General features: G+C 37.1%; 1 protein-coding gene across 1 annotated transcript in view; it reads right to left on the minus strand.

Moving 5' to 3' along the window:
- The window catches only part of LOC112523708 (zinc finger MYM-type protein 1-like), a 29,305-nt gene extending 24,584 nt beyond the window's left edge, over positions 1-4,721 (minus strand). Inside the window, exon 1 of the mRNA XM_025133390.1 lies at positions 4,556-4,721. Within this exon, the coding sequence (XP_024989158.1) occupies positions 4,556-4,721 (166 nt within the window). The remainder of the gene's footprint in view (positions 1-4,555) is intronic.
- Positions 4,722-19,649: the final 14,928 nt, after the last annotated feature.

A 19,649-nucleotide genomic window follows, 5' to 3' on the forward strand; every position in this document is an offset into this window, starting at 1 on the left:
GCATTAAATGTCCATTTAATGCAATATGGTAGGTTTAGAGTGCTTGTCAAGCCTTAAGAGGAAGGCTTGTCCTTTGCTACAGTGAATAGTACAGAAGCACTATTTCTGAGCAGACATCCTTACCTAAAGTTGGTGGACAAAGAGTCGACTAGTCGGCTCCGTACCGTACTAACTTTTGTAAGGGTATGCGTTTTGTCCTTTGTGTGCATAAGGACAAGACAACAACAATAGTGCTAAGCAAGCTTCCTTTGATCGCTGAATGCTGGAATGACCTGAAGGTCTCATCATCATACGCTGAAGCTTGAGCAGTCTTCACACATGTGTAGACAGGCTTGTACTCACTGAATACCGTTTCAGATCACGTACTCGCCGGTCTCTAATATTTGGTTTTAGTCTTCGACGTTTGCTGAAGGTTCTTTGGTATGAGTGTTGTCTTCTTGAAGTATTGCTGTCTCTGATAGATTTACAATGCAATTTCTTCAGCGATTACTGAACATACTCAGTGAAGATCGCTGGAACTGAAAATACAGAAACACAAATACAACGTGAAAGAGAAAAAGGATTATCATCAAATCACCGAGAGAGAGGATCAACATATGTTAATTCTTTCTTATGAATCAGGACTTTTTTCTTTTCAGTATCAGTGTAATACTAAGGATTTTTCTTCTGTTTAGATGCAGGAACAACGATACCCTCTTCCGTTGTCTGAGCAGGTAAATCCATGTAACTAATTTAAGGTCCATTCTTGATGGATTGCATCAACTTTTCATCTTTATTATCCAGAAAATGAATCATCCGAACTTTCCATTGTTGATATTCACCAATAACTAGAACCGGTGGCTTGGAATCTGAACCGATACTCAACGTATCTTTAGGCATTTTTCAGAAAGTAGACTTGAATTGATCGTGCAGAAAAATTTCTTGAACTGGTTTGAACAACAAATAGAATTCTTGAAATTTTGATCAAAATCTAAAACTAGTTTCTTATCGCTCGCTAAACAAAATTTGAGAAGATTGCTTATCGCTCAACATAACACCAAAGATATCAGACAAAGAATGATCGCTTATCAAACAACAAATTGAGGTTATCGGACAACAGAGAACAAGATTGAGCAAGGAGAAAAGTTATCGGATACTAAGGTGTGCGATGAAGAGGTTATCAGACAAGCAATAAGCGATGAAGAGAGGTTACTGGACACCTCTTTAAGTGATGAAGTATTTTATCAGTCAACACTTCAAGTGATAAAATACACAAAACACAAAATTTCTCAAGTGTTAAACAATTAAAACCAACACTTAGAAAAATATTCAACCAAAAACTAAGGGATGAGGATAAATCCTTGAGCGATGAGCAAACTTCTTGAGCGATGATCACGTTCCATGAACGATGAGCACTGGATATCGCTCATCAAATGAGCGATAAGGATCAATCAAGCGATGAAAAACACTTGACAATTCTAAACACTTGGGCGTTGAAAGATTCAATTCCAACTTTGACGATGAACCCTCAAGAACAGATTTAACAAGTGACGAGAGGATTCTTATCGGACGATGAAGCCTTCAATGGGCGATGAGCATCATCTTCAAACAGAAACTTACAAATTTCACCTAAAATTCTCAAAAATCACAAAAAGTTTGAATTATGATGCACAGACTTGTGCGAAAACCACCCAGAAACTATTTTTTCAGTAATTTATTTCACTAAACACGGACTAAACTAGCTCAATTTGATCAAAAACCTCAAGAACAGAAACTAAAAGTTTTCGAATCAAGAATTCTGCTTTCCAAATCGATTCAAAACGAGAGGAGATTGATCTGTTAAGCTCTAATATCAATTATGATCCCATATTCAAGTCTTAATCAGCAATTCAGATACAAATGAATCTGTCGACATGTCATTCATGTAAGTTGTGTACAAGGTGTCTTGATACAATGTCTTTCTCGGTACAGTATGCAAATTCTCTCTCAATCTCTAACTGTTTACATATGAATGATTCTATTGATATGTAACTAACAAAACTAACACGACAACCTATTTATACCAAACTATTACAAAGAACAAAACTAATATTACAAAGCATGTAACACTATTTAAGCTCGGTACTTGAATACGACATTTTAGACCCAACAAGGTCTTTGAGACATTAAGAGACTCCATTTTGGAGTTTGAACTTAGGTCGGTTCAAGTTTAACCATAATTGACTATTGTTAACTTTTGGAGAAATTAAACCATGAGTTGAATATTATGGTATAAAATGTATAGGTCTACGGTCAAGAGCTATCAATAGTTGATACAGCTACTTTCGAAGTAACAGAAAGAAAAGCAACGACTGGAGTGGGAGAGTTAGAGTCGAAAAGAGGATTCCTCACTTTCCTCTGTTATGTCAATGACACCAAAAGGATATTAAATGAATGGAATTGGGATATGGATGGAATATAATGAAATAGAGCCACTTTGAACAATTAGTTCATAAGGACCACCATTGTATAACCATTCATCAACATGTTTCAGCTTGTGCTTTATAAATAGCTTCGGCACAAAATAAGAAACACTCCACTTTTGTCATATATTCCATACATCACACTACATGGACATATGAGTCTTCAGAGACTTACAATGTGGATTTATTTTCAGCATTATATGATTTGTAAGGTAATGTGTATGTATGCATGGTGTTTCAGTTTACATACATGATACAATATATTTTTGATACATGTTATTTATGATAAGTTGCATGTTGTGTGTTTATTTCGTTTTCAAATAACTCTTGCATGTTATTTCATAAGAAAGTTTTATGATCGGTTTTAGTGAGTGCACATTTGACCAATGAGTCACACGACAAGTGGTACGACCCCATAATGGTTGCCCAGACAAGTGAAGGTCGGACAACAAAGGGAATGCCAGTGACAAAATGACCCATACCCGACTAGACAGTTGATGAGATGTCTTTTCTTTCAGTGTTGCGCGTTTTCTCTTTTCTTTCAGTGTTGCGTGTTTTTCAGAAATTGCTTACTATTTCGTTAGAGTTTACAAGATGAATATGTATGATATGAAATGATTTTTATTCATGCAAACCATGAGCTTTATAAGATGACTATAGTATACATCTCAAAGACGGAAGGTTTGAGGATGGACAAAGAAACATGGCACACATAGAGGCTTGCCTAATCCATTTACGTTTTATGTTCAGACATCTATGATAGATAAACTTGTAACGCAATCTGATATGGGCGGGTTAGCTTTAACTTTTATATTTGTTGTTTTAAAATCTTCCACTGTAAACTGTTTTAATTTAGTCGTTATTTTGGAGTATTTAGAGGAATTTGTTTTATATTACGTAAAATTCCATGGAAAAAAGAGGGTCTTACAGTTTTAACCATGTTTATGTTTTATATGATGAAATTGCTTTAATTCACTAGGCGTTAAGCCTAACACTTTTTTATCGACATGTATATCAGGTCTTAGTGGGATCTGAGCGACGTTTAGAGTTTTGTAGAGGTTCCAGTAGGATGGCATGGAAGTGTTATTCGGTTTTGAATATAGCAGATTTAATGTTGTCGTAACACCCGACTTGTTCTAATTCTGTTTGGGGATTAGATAGTCTTGTTTATAACTCTGATACTTATTCTTATCTTCCTTCATTTGTAAACTTTAAGTATTCTTTTATTGAAGTTGCTTTATTTAAGGGATTTAAAAAGCTTTAAATTATTTGTTATTCTATAAATGTAGGGGTGTTACACCTTACAAACCCAAAACAAGCTCCATTTTTACAATCTCTTTTTGGTCTTGTAAATGTCAATGATCTGATCGTATATCTTGAAAGCTCTCCACAGTCGAGAAGCTCCCCAAACCTCTGGAAATTTGAAAACCAAAAACAATAAAATCTGACTTTGACTGACACTATTATAATCAATTCGAGAACCTATCAATCTATATTGTTTTCCCCAAATCTTTGATCCGAACACGGTCTGACAAGTTTCACTCTTTCACCCTCGCCTCTTTCTCTTCTCTCATCTCTCTCTACACATTAAAAAGTATTTGACTTGCAGTAATCGAGTATTAACATTATGATAATATTGTATAACAATATAATGTTAGAGGAAGAGCAAATAACAAAATAACGAATTTGATCCCTCAATATTATTTAATTTTCAAGTTTAGTCATTAACTTTTACTTTTTGATTGTGTTGTTCAAAATTGCCATTTTTTAACGATTTCGTCCTTGAATAATTAGAAGTAATAAAATTCCATTAATATTGGTTATCTACGCATTACATGAATTTAAAATAAGGGTATTTTTGTAAAAGGAAATCAATTTGAGTTGTATTTTATTGTGAACGGTAAAACAATTTGAAGAACTTAGTTAAAAGGAAACAAATGAAACGGTGTGTAACTCGTCCAAAATATATTAAGGAGCTATTTGGTTCATGGATTTGGATGGAATTGAAAGGAATTGGAATGGCCAAATCATTTGACCAAATTTCAAATATAATGTTAGGTTCATGGAATAAAACTGATGGAATACTTTAAATTCCAATAAATTCATTTACTCACAGATTTTACATTCCACGGCAATACCCTCGGATTTCAATTCCTTTTCGACAAATTCATTTCCTAATCCAAATTCATTTAACGTTGTGTCTACCATTTCATCTAATTGATCTCTGATTCTATCTCTATTTGGTATGCTCTCTCTCTCTCTCTCTCGTAATTTCTCCATCTATACGAGATCGATAGACAACATATGTAATCAAGGAATCGATTCAAGATAACTAGCTATTGATATCACTAGTCCAATTTCGTTATTCAAAAATCATAAAAGGTCATTTGTTGATATTTAATTCCGATTCCAAAGTTGAATTCCGTGAACCAAACAAAAAAATTCCAATCCGTTAAGAATTTCATTCCAATTCCATGCAACCAAACGCAATCACAAGGCATGGTCAAATTCCATTCCATTCCCTCAAAGTCAAATTCATTTGATGAATTCCAATTCCATCGAATTCCATTCTACGAACCAAACGCCCCCTAAGTGTTCACAATTTCTTTTGAGATAGCTTGCGCAAAACAACATAATACGTCTCCATTTCGTCAATTTCGATTTTATTTCATGAATTTGTGTGATTTAGAGAGAACAAGAGTCTTCTATTGACTATCGGTTTTATGGAGCATGTTGTCGTATTAGTAGGATTCAACTCTTATTTTCTATTTAACAAGTTCAAAAGTTAGTATGTGTTAGTTTTATATTGTTGGAATGTAATAGTAAGTTGTATATGTAACAATAAGCAGCAATGTTGTATAATATAATAAAAATAGTATAAAAACATATTAATTTTTATAATTGAACTTTTAAAAACCAGATTAAAAAATAAAAAATATACATATGTATCGAAACAAATATCAAATTAAAAGAATAATTTAAAATTAAGATAAATATATGGATTTTCAAAACGCCATTTGTTTAGATGGAAAGAGTAAAATGAGTTCATAAAAACCTATTTAAACTTCCAATTTTATTGTTTCAAAATGTGGTAAAATAGAATTGTTACAAAAAATGAATTTTTTTTGTATGCATTATCGATTTTTATATCAGACTTTAACAATTGTATGTTAAAACTAAAAGTTTCTAACCTATATAGTAAAAAATATTTTTCCAATATGCATTTATCTTTATTTGAGTACATACTTGGTGGATGATTTATGGGAATATAACACCATATATACTTGGTGGATGAGTTATGGGAATATAACACCATATATACTTGGTGGATGACTTATGGGAATATAACACCAACTTTGCAATGAGTGCCATAAAGATCATTCCATTAACGACTAGCTCCTCAAATTGTGAACAAATCTGAGTGCTTTTAAAGGGAAGTGTTTATCTTCAAACTATAATTATGTTTGAATGTTGTAAAGTTGAACACGATTAAAGATCATCATCATGAAGTATGATGATTTTAAGATGTTTTACAGTTATATTAATCATCAAATAAAAATTAGAATTATATCACAAAATAATATGGACTAAATTATTGATTTTGTTTTTTACAAATTATTTATCACCAAATAAACCCTTGTGGTACATATTTTGGTCCTTCCTCTAAAGGTTGTTACATTTGACTATTAGGCACCCTTCATATGGAGGCATTTTGGTTAATTCAATGTATTTTATAAATTAATTTCTATTGTACAACAAGAGAATAACGTAATATCTCAAAATATTGAATACTGAAATATATCAAAAATGATATACCAAGATCAAACACTTACATTCCCGCAATAATGAAATCTTTAATGTTACAATTTTGACGAACATAATTTTGCTTTACACATCAGCGCCTTGATCTGCACATATTCTTCTTCAGGTGTCAATGTCAATCCTTATATGTCTCTTTATCCCACTTTCCTTTCAAGTCTAATAGCCTTTTGGGTTGCAAAAGTTTTTGAGAGAGTTTGGGTGAGCCTAGACCCAGTGAATCCACGGTTTTCATGCACGAACAGTAACTGTAGAATAAACAATTTTCACAGAGCTTCATATATTAAGCATTCAATTGATGAAAATAACACTTTTCACAAAGCAACAACGTTATGGAAGGTGTATGAAGCTGAGACAACTTTACGTTTGGAAAGAAGAGTATTTGAGGAAGAAAAGAAAAACATAACTGAACTTGAGAGGATTTTGGATTCTGAAAGGAAAGAGTTTGAGAAAGAGAAGAATAAGTTTTCTGATGCAGAATAGATGTTTTATGCTGAAAATAATTTTTTTGAAAGTAGACTGAAATCTTTTGAGTTGAGTTCTTTAAAGATTTCACAAGAAATATCTGATTTTGAGAAAATAGTTGTCTAGGAAAGGACAAAGTTTGAGGCTGAAAGAACGAAATCAGACAAGAAGGGTTTGAAGCTTTCGAAGAAAACTACAGCTATTTAGAAGAACCATGATGATGAAAGAAAAGCCTTTGGAAATGAAAGGAAAATTGCAGCAAAGAAGAATGTTGTTTTGGCTAAAGAGCTATGTAAAAAGAAAAAGTGGTCAGAAATTTATTTTGAAAATTAGAAAGGTGGTTTTGAAAAAGAATAGAAAAGTTTTTGAAAATCAAATAGCTGAGATTTCAAAGAAACTATTTGTGTTGAAAACTGACCTTTTAATTGAGAAGAACATGATATCTAAGTATAAAAAAATGTGATTCAGTTGTTAAATAAACTCAAAAAGTTTTCTGATATAAGCACTTTAAGTTCTACTGATTATCCTTCTAAGTGTAAAATCTGTATGAATGAATGTTTAATGTTAAATCAAACAGTCACTTTAGCAGTTCTAAATCCAATGTTTCAAAGAATAAATCTCATACTTTTAATCAGTTTTATAAAGGTTATGTAATTGATTAAGATAATTATTTTAAAAGAATGAAAAAGGTGTGGCTGAAGAAATCAGATACAGAAGACCTTGATGGTAACAAGTCTTATCAGTATTCTATGTTTGATGCAAAATCAATTGTTTCAAAGACTGTTTCACCTTATATTGTTGAATCTACTAATCAGCTAATCAGTCTTAGCAAGAAAAAGATTTGTTGTTCAACATGTGGAGCAGATGACTTTGTCAATAAGAAGAAAGCAAAAAGATGGTATGGAAAAGGTAAGAATGCAAATAGTTGGTATGGATATAGTTGATATACCAGGTATGTCAATAGTTGGTATGATAATAACTAGTATGGTACTTATTGCATATATGATTTTTCCTATGAAAAGATCTAAATTGAAAATATCTGGTCTGTTCACATAAAGCTAAAATTGTTTCATCTTGAAAATAACCTATTGAGATGATTCACATGTATCTGTGTGGACCAATGCGAACTCAATCATTAAGTGGTAAAAAGTATATTTTGGTGATGGTCGATGAATATTCCAGATATACGTGGCTAGAGTTTCTAATAGCCAAGTCTGATGCGCTGGAGTTGATTATTGCATTTATCAAGCGCATTCAAGCTCTTCTACAACTTCTTATGCAAAAGATTCGAAGTGACAATGGCACAAAATGTACAAATGAGACCCTTCAAATTTTTCTGAACTGTATTAGAATTTCTCATAATGTTTCTACAGTTCGAACTCCGCAACAAAATGGAGTTGTTGAAAGAAGAGATCGGACTTTGGTTGAAGCTGCTCGTACAATGCTTGCTTACTCTGGCTTACCTCTTTATCTGTGGGCTGAAGCTGTTTCTACGGCATGCTTCACACAAAATCGCACGATCATTGTCAAAAGCTTTCATAAAATTGCTTATGAGTTAATCAATAATCTCAAGCCTAATGTTAATTATTTTTTCATATTTTTGGCTACAGATGCTTTATGCTGAATGATAGAGACAACCTTGGGAAGTATGATAAAAAGGCAACTAAAAGCTATTTTATTGGATATTCTCTCAAGTAAAAGTGTAAGTAAGAAGTCTCTTACTCTAGTCTGTAGGACTTAGTCTTTTGAAGCAGTCTGGACCAAGAACTCTTCTGCAGAAGACATCAAGAGACAAAGCTCTTACTCAAGAGCCAAGTGTCTCATATACAGAGCCCGAGCTCTATTCCATGGAAGATCAAGCCTTAAGCGCTAAAAAGATTAAGTTCTTAATGTAGAGCTTCACTCCAGACACAGAGCCTCTGCATAGTACATGCAGAGCCTCTGAGTCTCCTACTCCCATGGAATGCGCGCACAGTTCAGATTTCTCCGCAAGACTTCTAACAGATTCTAGGTGGCTTGACTCAGTCCGCTCCACTTTTCAAGGAACGTGAACGATAAGGATGCGGAACAAGATCTCAGAGTTTAAAGCCATGATTCTAGGAGATTCTGTTTAGCTTAGTCATATATAAGGAGGCATCCTCCTCAGGTTACTAGTTACCTGAAAGTGCCGATTTAGACTATAGCTATATCTTGTGATAATACAAATTAGATTGAGAGTGTAACTACTTATTCTTTCGATCTAATAAAAGCTTCTGACTTATTCAAGTTGTTCTTGCTTTCATATTTGATCTTCAATAATCGTTAAACCTTTGTAGCAACACAGTTTTATTTCACGTATACTCATTTTATTTGTGTTTTATGAAATTAAGAGTAATCTGGTTCCAACAAGTGGAATCAGAGCCCGCTAATCAAATCAATTGATTAGTCGATCGATATCCAAAAGGATACTTCTCTTAATTTGGTTATTCGTTTTTAAAAACGTATTTCATTCCGATCTTTGGTCAATTTTGTTTTAAAAACGTTTGTTTTTCGTATTCTCAAAAACTCGACTATTCTCACTTTCTTGTCAAACTCTTTTCAAATCATTCTAAGAAATGTCTAATCAATCGTGGAACTCGATGTACAGTGTCGGATCCCTCACAAAACATCATACTCTCATTCGGAAATAATATCCCCAATGGAAGATTAGGATGATCAATTTTTATGAAGGTCTCGACCTTGAATTGTATGAATCAATTTTAAATGGTCCTTTTGTACCTACAACTCTTATCCCCAGAATTCCTGTTGCTGGTGACACAGTTGAACTACCCGCCAGGTGAGTTCCTAAGCTCCGAAGAGATTGGGATGATGAAGACAAAAGAAGGGTGGAGATCGATAAAAAAGCCAAGAGGCTTTTAATCATGGCCCTTCCCAACGAGATTTTTCAGTATCTTGATGCCTGCGATTCTGCCAAAGATCTATGGGATCAATTGGCAAACCAGCTTGAAGGAGGCATAAAGATGAAGAAGAACAGACGTGCTCAATGTCTGAATAAGTACAATAGTTTCCAAGCTCTCCCAAATGAGTCTCTCGAGCAGACTTATCACCGTTTCAACACCCTGATCAACAAATGTAGGAAGTGTGATGTGATCAGAACTCAAGAGAAAAACAACATGCTCTTCTTGAAGAGGTAAAATGCTGAATGGGGGAAATTGTCGATGTCCCTCCACGCGAATAAAGACCTGGAGCAGTGGAGTCTTCATGATGTGTATGGGGCCTTGCAAGCGCAGGAGCAAGAGGTGCAGAAGGCCAAGGTCACTCTAGGTGGACCTCTGGCTCTAGTCTCTGACTCTAAAAATACTGGGTCCAGTCGACCACATAGAGAACGGAGATCAAAGGAGGAGAGAAAAAGATGGAAGAAGACTCTTTTTGTAAAGAGCGACAATGAAGACAGAGCTTCAAGCTCTGAGGATGATGACATAAGTGCGTTCACACATTCCTTGGCTTTAATTACCAAGGAATTTCAAAGAAAGTTTGGAAAGAAGATCTTCGACAAGAGAGGAAGTCGAAGTGACAAGAAAAGAAGCAGAGGTTTCAAAGGAAGGAACCTTTCTTCTTTACAAAAGAAGGAGGAAGAACAGTCAGAGCAGAATAAGCATGCAGTAAGATGCTTTAGATGTGGTAAGATGGGTCACTACTCCAAGGAGTGCAAAGGCCCTTTGGTGAAAGATGAACTGTACTACAAGAATAAGTACAAGTACAATCGATCCCAGAGGAGCCTAATGGCCGAGAAAGAAAACTAGGTCTCCGACTCCATGTCTCAAGAAGAAGACCAAGCTCGCTTATGTGGCATGGCTGTTGAGAATGATGCAGAAGAGTCTGGATCTGGCTCCGACTCTCAGGTATGTTCTACTTCTGGTTATTCTTCCGATCTGGAAGAAAGTATCTCTGCTTTAACCCAAGATTTTCTAAAACTACAGCAAAAACTCTTATGTTGAAAAGTCAAAAAAAATCTTTAGAAAAAGAAAATTGTTCTTTGAACGAGAAACAAAGTTGTTATCAGTAACAACAAGAGCTTTCAGTGGAAAATGAAAAACTTTTAGATATAAAACACTCCACTGAAAGTAGTCTTAAATCATAGTGCTCCAAACTAAAAGCGACCATACAGAAAAAGGATAAAAAACTTTTAGAAAAAGAGCGTGATATGTTAAATTCTGAAGCCTTGAAAATTTATTTTCAAAAGGAAAGGGAATTCCTACACCAGACAAAGAAAAGAGCTCTTGATTAAAAAGTATCAAGATGTTCAGTAGGTGTATGAAAAGATAAATTCTCAACAGGATAGAGCAGGGACAGGTTATACAGACCTAGACCTCACCTGGAAGAAAAAATCTACTCTTGAGTCTGTGTTCAGGTTAGGGGTAGAGCAAAACCCCGATTTTCCAGCTTTGTCTAAAAACTCACCTTTTAAAAGATGTAGACTTGAATATGCTGCCATAACTCAAAAACTGAAATTTGAAAATATTTCTTATTCTTCAAAAGATATGCAACCAGTTGATTTAAAAAGCATACTAAGACAGAAGGAATTTTTTGTTTTGGCTCTCATAATCTTGAACATCTTAAAACAAATGGTGATAAAGTTAAACCCGAACAAGATGAAACCAGGAGTTCATCGAAAGATGATTTTGTTAAAACTCTGGATCCAAAATTAATGAATGATTTCACAGAGACGGTAAGATAAGTCTTTGAGCATGATCTGCTTGAGGCCTTGAATTATCCCTCTGTAGGTCATGCAGATAATTCTGAGAGTAATTCCTCATATATTTTTGGAAGTTCCTCATCAATGCAACAGAAAGATGAAAGCACTAGTGCATGTTCACGAGAATCTCAAACTCTCAATGATACCTCTGCAACTCAAAATCCACACAAGGATTTTCTTGACTCTGAATCAGAAGAAGACTCGAGTAAAGAGCAAGTTGAGACAGAGATAGTGGCACCAAGACCAGAGGTTGTTAAACTTCCAAGTGGGATATCCAATAAATATGTTTCAGCAATGGAGTAGAGGAAAAAGATTCATAAGTCCTGATTTTGTGGACATGTGCTTTAGAGCTAAATCTTCTCTAGAGATTGAGAAGGAGAACAAGGCTAAGAAACCTAAACCTGTTACCTATGCATCAAAAGTTTCTAAACCTAACTCTTTAAAACCTATAAAGTTCACTCCAAAACAGAATGGAAAATCCGCTACTAATTCTGTTTTAAATTCCTCTATTTCAGAGAGGCCTCTGAAGGCCAAAAGAGTAAGAAGGGAAAAAGGAAGGACATAGCAGACTAAATCCAAAAATTCTAAACAATAAAAACTAGATAGGAAGTTCGTTCGAACTAATAATGCTTGGAATGATTGTAATAAGATGTTTTATGAATCTAATAAACCTTTTTGTCATCAAAATTGTGTTTATACTTGTGAATGTCTCTCTCTGCTGCAAAAGTTAAAGTAGCACCTTTCTAATCCTAATTGCATTCTCTCTGGGTCATCAAAGAGTAATTCCAAGAAAACCCAGAAGAAAAAGAATAATCCTAAGGCCAAATCTGGCAAACCAGACCGTAAGTCTGGTAAATCAGGTGTTGAGACAGATCCTCTCCCTCAACCTAATGTAAAATCTCTTAAGCCTAATCATCGAGGAGCCATCATGAAATGGGTACCTAAATCCCTATAATTTGTTTTACAGAAGCCGCATGTGGATATTTGGTATCTTGACTCCAGATGCTCAAGACACATGACCGGCAATAAGAGGCTACTCTCCTCATACAAAGAGAAAATTGGAGGGAGAGTAACCTTTGGGGACAATATGCAAGGAGAAATAAAGGCTATGGAGATCTTCACCAAGGTAAGGTTTCTGTCTCTAAAGTTGTTGATGTCTTTAGGCTTAAACATAATCTTTTGAGCATAAGTCAACTTTGTGTTTCTGGCTATAATGTCAAGTTCCAAAAGGATGCTTGCTCAACTATGTCATAATCATGTCAAGAGTTGCTAAGAGCCAAACGTAAGGGTAACCTATACCTTATGAACTTCTCACCAAGAGATAATTCAGAGACACTCTGTCTCGTATCTCGTAAGTGTGAAGAGGCATGGCTCTGGCATCACAAGTTGTCTCACTTGAATTTTCAAAATACAGAAACTTGTGAAAAACAATCTAGTTGACGGACTACCAGCAATAAAGTTCGAAAAGAACCATTTTTGTCCTGCTTGTGAAATGGGAAAACTCAAAAGAGCATCCCACAAGATAAAGACAGATGTGTCCTGTGTTAGACCTCTGCATATGCTTCATGTGGACCTCTGTGGTACAATCTCTATGCAGAGTCTATTTCGCAAAAAGTATATCCTTGTGCTTATTGATGAATTTATAAGATATATTTGGATTGAGTTTGTAAGGAAGAAGTCAGATGTCCCAGAGTTGCTGATCAAGCTAATGACAAAGATTCAAAGTCCTTCTACAGAGCAGAATTCAAAAGTTGAGAAGTGATAATGGAACTGAGTTCAAGAACGCAAAAATCAATGCATACCTGGACAAGGAGGGCATATCTCAGAACGTCTCTGCTGTAAGAACACCACAACAGTAGAGAGAAAGAATCGTACATTAGTTGAAGCTGCAAGAACAATGCTTGCAGACTCTGGTCTTCCAACCCATTTTTGGGCATAATCTATTTCAACCGCATGCTTTATTCAAAATAGAGCAACGATGGTTAAGAGACACATGAAAACTCCTTATGAACTCATTAACCAAAGAAAGCCTAACGTTAAATTTTTGCATATCTTTGGTCGTAGATGCTTTATCTTAAATGACCGTGATCATCTTGGCAAGTTCGATAAGAAGGCTGATGATGGCAAATTTCTTGGATACTCTACACATGCCAAGGCCTACAGAGTCTTCAACCTACAAACCAAGATTGTCATAGAGAGCATCAACGTCTCATTCGACAATAAAGAGCCCGTGACTTCAGAGTACCTCAGCTTTGGACTCGATTTAAACTCGATGACTTCCAAATCTCTATCGAAGTCAAAGGAATTGGAACTCAGGCAATTATTTGAAGACTTCTTTGGTGATAAGGACATCTCTGTGCGTGCGCCCAGAGATGACTCTGCACGTGTTCATGAAGAGCCACAAACTGTAAGTACATCAATCTTTGGCCCTTTCTCACACTTCTGCTTCCTCTAGTGCTCAAGCGAATCCACAACCAGAGCCCTCCAACTCTAGATCAGAGCCCAGTCCTTTAGAGTCAGAGCAAAATATCTCTATCTCTGAACCTGGTTCCTTTGTACCATCATCCGAGGGGGAGTAAGCAGAGCCTTCATCACCTTCCGTGAGCCAAATGCCAAACATATCCACGAATCATGATCCAATGACTCCAACTTCTGTTCCAATCCCAATGACAAGATGAACAAAAAATCATCCTCTTCATCAAATCATTGGTGAACCTTCAAGTGGTGTGAAGACAAGAGCTGCCACTGCAAATGAATGTTTATTCGTAAACTTTCTAATCATGGTAGAGCCTAAGAAAGTTCATGAAGCCCTATAGGACCCTAGTTGGGTCGATGCCATGCAAGAAGAGCTCCAACAGTTTGAAAGAAACAAGGTAAGGACTATTGTTCCCTTACTAAAAGATAAAATTGCAATTGGCAGTAAGTGGATTTTCAGGAACAAGAACGATAAGGATGGCATCGTAGTTAGGAACAAAGCCAGACTCGTTGCAAAAAGCTATTGCCAAGAAGAGGGCATAGACTATGACGAGAACTTTGCTCTAGTTGCCAGGCTAGAAGCTATACGCTTATTCCTAGCCTTCTCTGCACATAAGGGATTCCGAGTCTATCAAATGGACGTCAAGTCAGCCTTCCTAAATGGTAAGCTGAAGGAGGAAGTTTACGTTCAACAACCTCTAGGGTTTGAAAGTTCCATACACCCAAAGTATGTTTACTTTTTAGACAAAGCTCTGTATGGACTTAAACAAGCTCCACGAGCCTGGTATGAATGTCTTTCGTCTTTTCTTTTATCAAATGGTTTTGAAAAAGGTAAAATCGACACCATTATGTTTATTAAAAGGCATAAAGGTGAGATTCTCCTAGTCCAGATTTATGTGGATGACATCATATTTGGTTCAACGAACAGAGACGCTGTGATAAGTTCTCTACTTTGATGAAGAGTGAGTTTGAAATGAGCATGATGGGAGAATTAACATTCTTCCTCGGCTTGCAAGTAAAACAAATGGAAGATGGTATCTTTATCAACCAATCTAAGTATGTCTCTGACATATTAAAGAAGTACCAACTTCATAACTCTTCAGTCATGAGAACACCAATCGGAACGGAGACTAAGCTTGACACAGATCCATTTGGAAAACCGGTGGATGTCAAGACTTACCGTGGCATGATTGGATCACTGCTATATCTCACGACTAGTCAACCAAATATCATGTTTGCTACTTGTCTATGTGCTAGATATCAAGCAAATCTTAAGGAATCTCATCTATCTGTTGTAAAAAGGATCTTTCGATATCTAAAAGGGACTCAATTTTTGGGTCTCTGTATCCTAAGCATTCTGGGTTTGATCTTATAGTGTATACAGACTCTGATAATGCAGGATGCAAACTTGACCGAAAGAGTACTTCAGGGAGCTGTCAACTGCTTGGCGACAAACTCATCGCTTGACATCAAAGAAGCAGAACTACGTATCTACTTCAACTACGGAAGCAGAGTATGTAGCCGCAGCAAGCTGTTGTTCTCAAGTAATTTGGATGAAGGCTCAACTCAAAGACTATGGTGTTGAGTTTGACAAAAATCCAATCCTCTGTGACTCTGAAAGTGCGATTGTGATCACAGCAAATCCAGTATAGCACTAAAAAATGAAGCACATCGATGTACGTTACCATTTTATCAAAGACCATGTAGAGAAAGGTACGATTGAAATGTTCTTTGTCAATACAGATCATCAACTTGCTGACATTTTTACTAAGGCTCTTGATGAAAAGAGATTCAATATCTTAGTTAGCAAGTTGGGTATGCTTAATCTTCATTAACTCAGACAGAGCCTCTGTATGTACTATATAGAGCCTCTGCATCCTTCTCGAGCATATTTCTGTTTGATACCTGGTTCTTTTCTTTTGACTATGAGATAAAGCTTCTACATTCTCTATGCAGAGTCTCTTGCTTGTTTCTTTTGTATTTTTGTCATATAGAGCTTCTGTATATTCTATACAGAGTCTTTATATCTTGTTCACCATGCTTGTACACTTCTTATGATTTTCTGATCCAAGCATAATTCAAGGGGGAGAAAGCTCCGCTAGCTTAACTAAAGGGGGAGCACCGGATCATCCACCATACAGAGCCTCTGTATGTACTATACAGAGCGTCTGTCTTTAAAACTTCACTTTTATAAGAAAGAAGATCTGTACAGTCCAACCATGAGTCTCTGTATGATTTCCTAAGGTATGTAATCTTTCTCTTAACCATACTTTGGTTTCATTTCTAAACCAATGTACAACTCTCGTGTACAGCAACTTTGTATCCCATATACAGAGCACCTGTCTCAAGATGGTTGTTATCCTTTTCTTTGACCCAGAGTATGGGTTCTCCTATTTCTCTAAGTGTTTTAAAAACTCTTATCTTTTAACTGAAGGCGTATGGTCTTTTTTTTAATATAAATTGTCATTTACAGAAGCTCACCGCCTGTATCTCTAATTTTTCAAATAAGAGAGGCGGGATTCACATCCAGTCAAGCCACGTGGCTTCTCCCCACAGGCTTGTGAATAACCGCTTCAGTTTTTTATGCTTTGGGGACTGATTACACTCGAGTGCCTATAAGGAAACCCTTATTTAAATGAGTGATTATCCCCAAAATCTTTTTTCTTTACACTTTCAAAGTTTCTCCAAGTATTTTCTCTCTTCACTGTCTTCAAGAACTCAAGAACTTCACCGCCATTGACGAACAATCAAGCTTCAAAATCATCAATCATTCGTTCGATTCAATCGATTTCAACCACAAGTAAGTTCTTTAAACTCATAATCAGCTCTAAAAAAGCAAAATCAAGAACTGATTTGACGAACCCTAACTTTTAAAACCCTCATCTTCTTCACCAAAAACCTGCAACAATGTCTTCTTCCCCCTCAGATAACTCCCAAACACATACCACTACCCTCAAATCTATTGAGGAGACAAACCAAAACATCATTCCCCTTCCTCTAAGAACCCAACAACCATGCCCTTTACTTGACCTTGGATAGTTTCAACTCCAAGGTTCATCCTATCGTTGATGTTCTTCAACATCACTTCCTAAAACTAACCCTCACAAACACCGATGACGTCGTCCCTGAACGTTTTATTCAGGAGTTCTAGCAATCTTGCAACGTCACTGAATCCCAACATGGAATTGTTGGTGAGTTCTACGTTTCCTCCACCAAAGAGTACGTCTCCGTTCGCATCTCTAGGTCGCTGTTCTCCCGTGTCCTTCAAATACCGACCAAGACGGATCTTGGACTGAACGAGTACACCCCTCTCCCACCCAGGGATGAACTGGTGGCATTCTTGAAAATTTGGGGTACAACCAAGAAATTTAGTACCTGTCGCAGTATCGAAGACAGTTCCTGTCACCGGTGTGGAACACTCTGTTCATATTGGTAAATCGTTTGCTGACAGGAAAAATTGGCAGCCTCGATATGTGCTCGACCAACATTTTGCAGATCATGTACGGGATTTTCTTTGATTTATCCCTCGACTATTCTTTGATCCTCTACACGGAGTTCAAAGCTGTAGTCGCTAAAAAGAACCTTGACGTCTAAAAAAGGAAGGATCTACCAGCTCTGCTCTTCCCACGTTTTCTAGGTCTTCTCCTAAGACCTAGTATTGATGAGCACAACATAGATGTCGCAAACCTTCCTGTACATAAGGTAAACGTACTCTCAACGTACAAGCCTACTATGCACAAGGATGGTTACTCTGCTGAGAAGCCAATCCCATCGAAACTCATGGCCTATATGAAGATGAGGGAGTTCAAGAAGACGTACAGACGTGTACGTAAGGCACTAGAACCAGTGTCTCGAACCCCGGCATGCATAGGAACAACCCTAGAGGGAGAGGGAGCAGAGGAGGCAGAAAGGCCTTTACTCGAGGAGGAGGGAGTAAGGAAGGAGAGGGAGAGGGAGCAGAAGAGGAAGAGGCTGGAGGCCAAGAAACACAGATAGAGGGAAGAAAGAGAGAAGACAAGGAAGGTAGAGGAAGAGAGGGAAGAAAAAGAAAGGCAAGGGAGAGAGAAGAGAGTAAGAAATGAGGAAGATGATAGGAGTACAACTAGGACTACTTTCAAGTTCTGACACAGAGGACTCTGAGGAAGAGCAAGAGCATAGTGATGTTGCTGGGTCTAATGCAGCAAATGGCAGGGAAGACGCTCTTGATGATGATGTTGGCGTAACTGTTGAATTTGAAGAGAATGAAGAGGATGATGAGGGACAAGTGGGAGTAGCTAGGACTTTAAATAGGCACACTTATATCCCAAGCCCAACTCCCAGTGCAAGCACATCATCTGACTATGTTGGTCGAGCAACAAGAGTCATTGAACAAGAGGCACACACTTTGAACCCTAACAAGCCAGAAGTCGCATCTGCCTCTAGCCAAGCAAGCCAAAGGGAAACCACATTGCAGGTCTCACCCTCTCAAAAAGGTGATACCTTTGAAAATATAAGTGGCATGTATCCCCATGCCACGCCACTTTCCCATACATAGGAATTCGTTTCCTTTGCACTAGATATTCCCCAACCTTGTTCAGAGCAAGGATTAGGTGCACATGGCTTGGAGACTCTCGACCGGTCTCTTAGTCCAATTATAGAGGGTTCCTTTGCAGATTCTAAATCTTCTGAGGAAACTCCTCTTGACAGAACGGTTGTAGTGTCTTTTCCTCTAAGAGAGACATGAGGATCGGCCAAAAATCCTTCCTCGACCAACATCAAACAAGTCGAGACAGAAGGTGTCTGAGGAACACGGGCTGAACCTAGCTCATGTGTTGAGCCAGAGGTTACCCATACAACATACGTTAGGGGTGCTCAAAAACCCGACCAACCCGATCAGCCCAACCAAACCCAATGCGAAATAACTCAACCCGAAGCAACCCTATGTCTAATCGAGTTGTAAAATTTTCAAACCGTAGGTATTGGGTTGATATTGGGTTGCTATTATTTGAACCCAACCCAACCCCATGAACCTGATATCATTTTATTTTTTGGATTTAATATGATCGTTCAATTTCTATTAATATATACATTAGACAGTTACACTATCACGTACGCTCTTCATATACACATATTTTCAATCTATTCACATCTCTATATAAATCATTCATATATATGTTCAATAACTGTGAACATATATATCTAAACTGAGAAAATTAATTGAATGTGATATACGTAAGAAATATGGATAAGTTGTATCAAATGGTTGATAATGAAAAAAATTATGAGTAGAAACATAACAACCCGACTAACCCGTACGGGTTGGGTTGGGTTGGGTTGGGTTGGGTTGGGTTGGGTTGCACTTTGGTTTGGGTTGGGTTGGGTTTAGGCATGGCAACGGGGCGGGGATGGGGCGGGTTTTGTAATCCCCAGCCCGGGTTTATAATAACGTCCCCCAGCCCCGGCCCCTGTCCCCGGTGGGTATGGGGATTATCATCCCGTTCTCGATCAAATTTTAGCAATCATCGGTCAAAACCCGGTAAAACCACGATCAAACCTTATAAAACGTATCCTTTAGTTTGATTTTATCGGGGATCCCCCAGCCCCGACCCCGACCCTGGTTTGAGTAACATCCCCTGTCCCCGGCCCCGTCCCCAATTTGAGTCTACCGGGGATCTCCGACCCTGGGCCCAGGACCCGTTTTAGCAGGGAATCCCCGTCCCCGTTCGGGTGGGTGA

The sequence above is a fragment of the Cynara cardunculus genome (assembly GCF_001531365.2).
Source record: "Cynara cardunculus var. scolymus isolate 2C chromosome LG 12, CcrdV1, whole genome shotgun sequence".
Classification (NCBI taxonomy): Eukaryota; Viridiplantae; Streptophyta; class Magnoliopsida; order Asterales; family Asteraceae; genus Cynara; species Cynara cardunculus.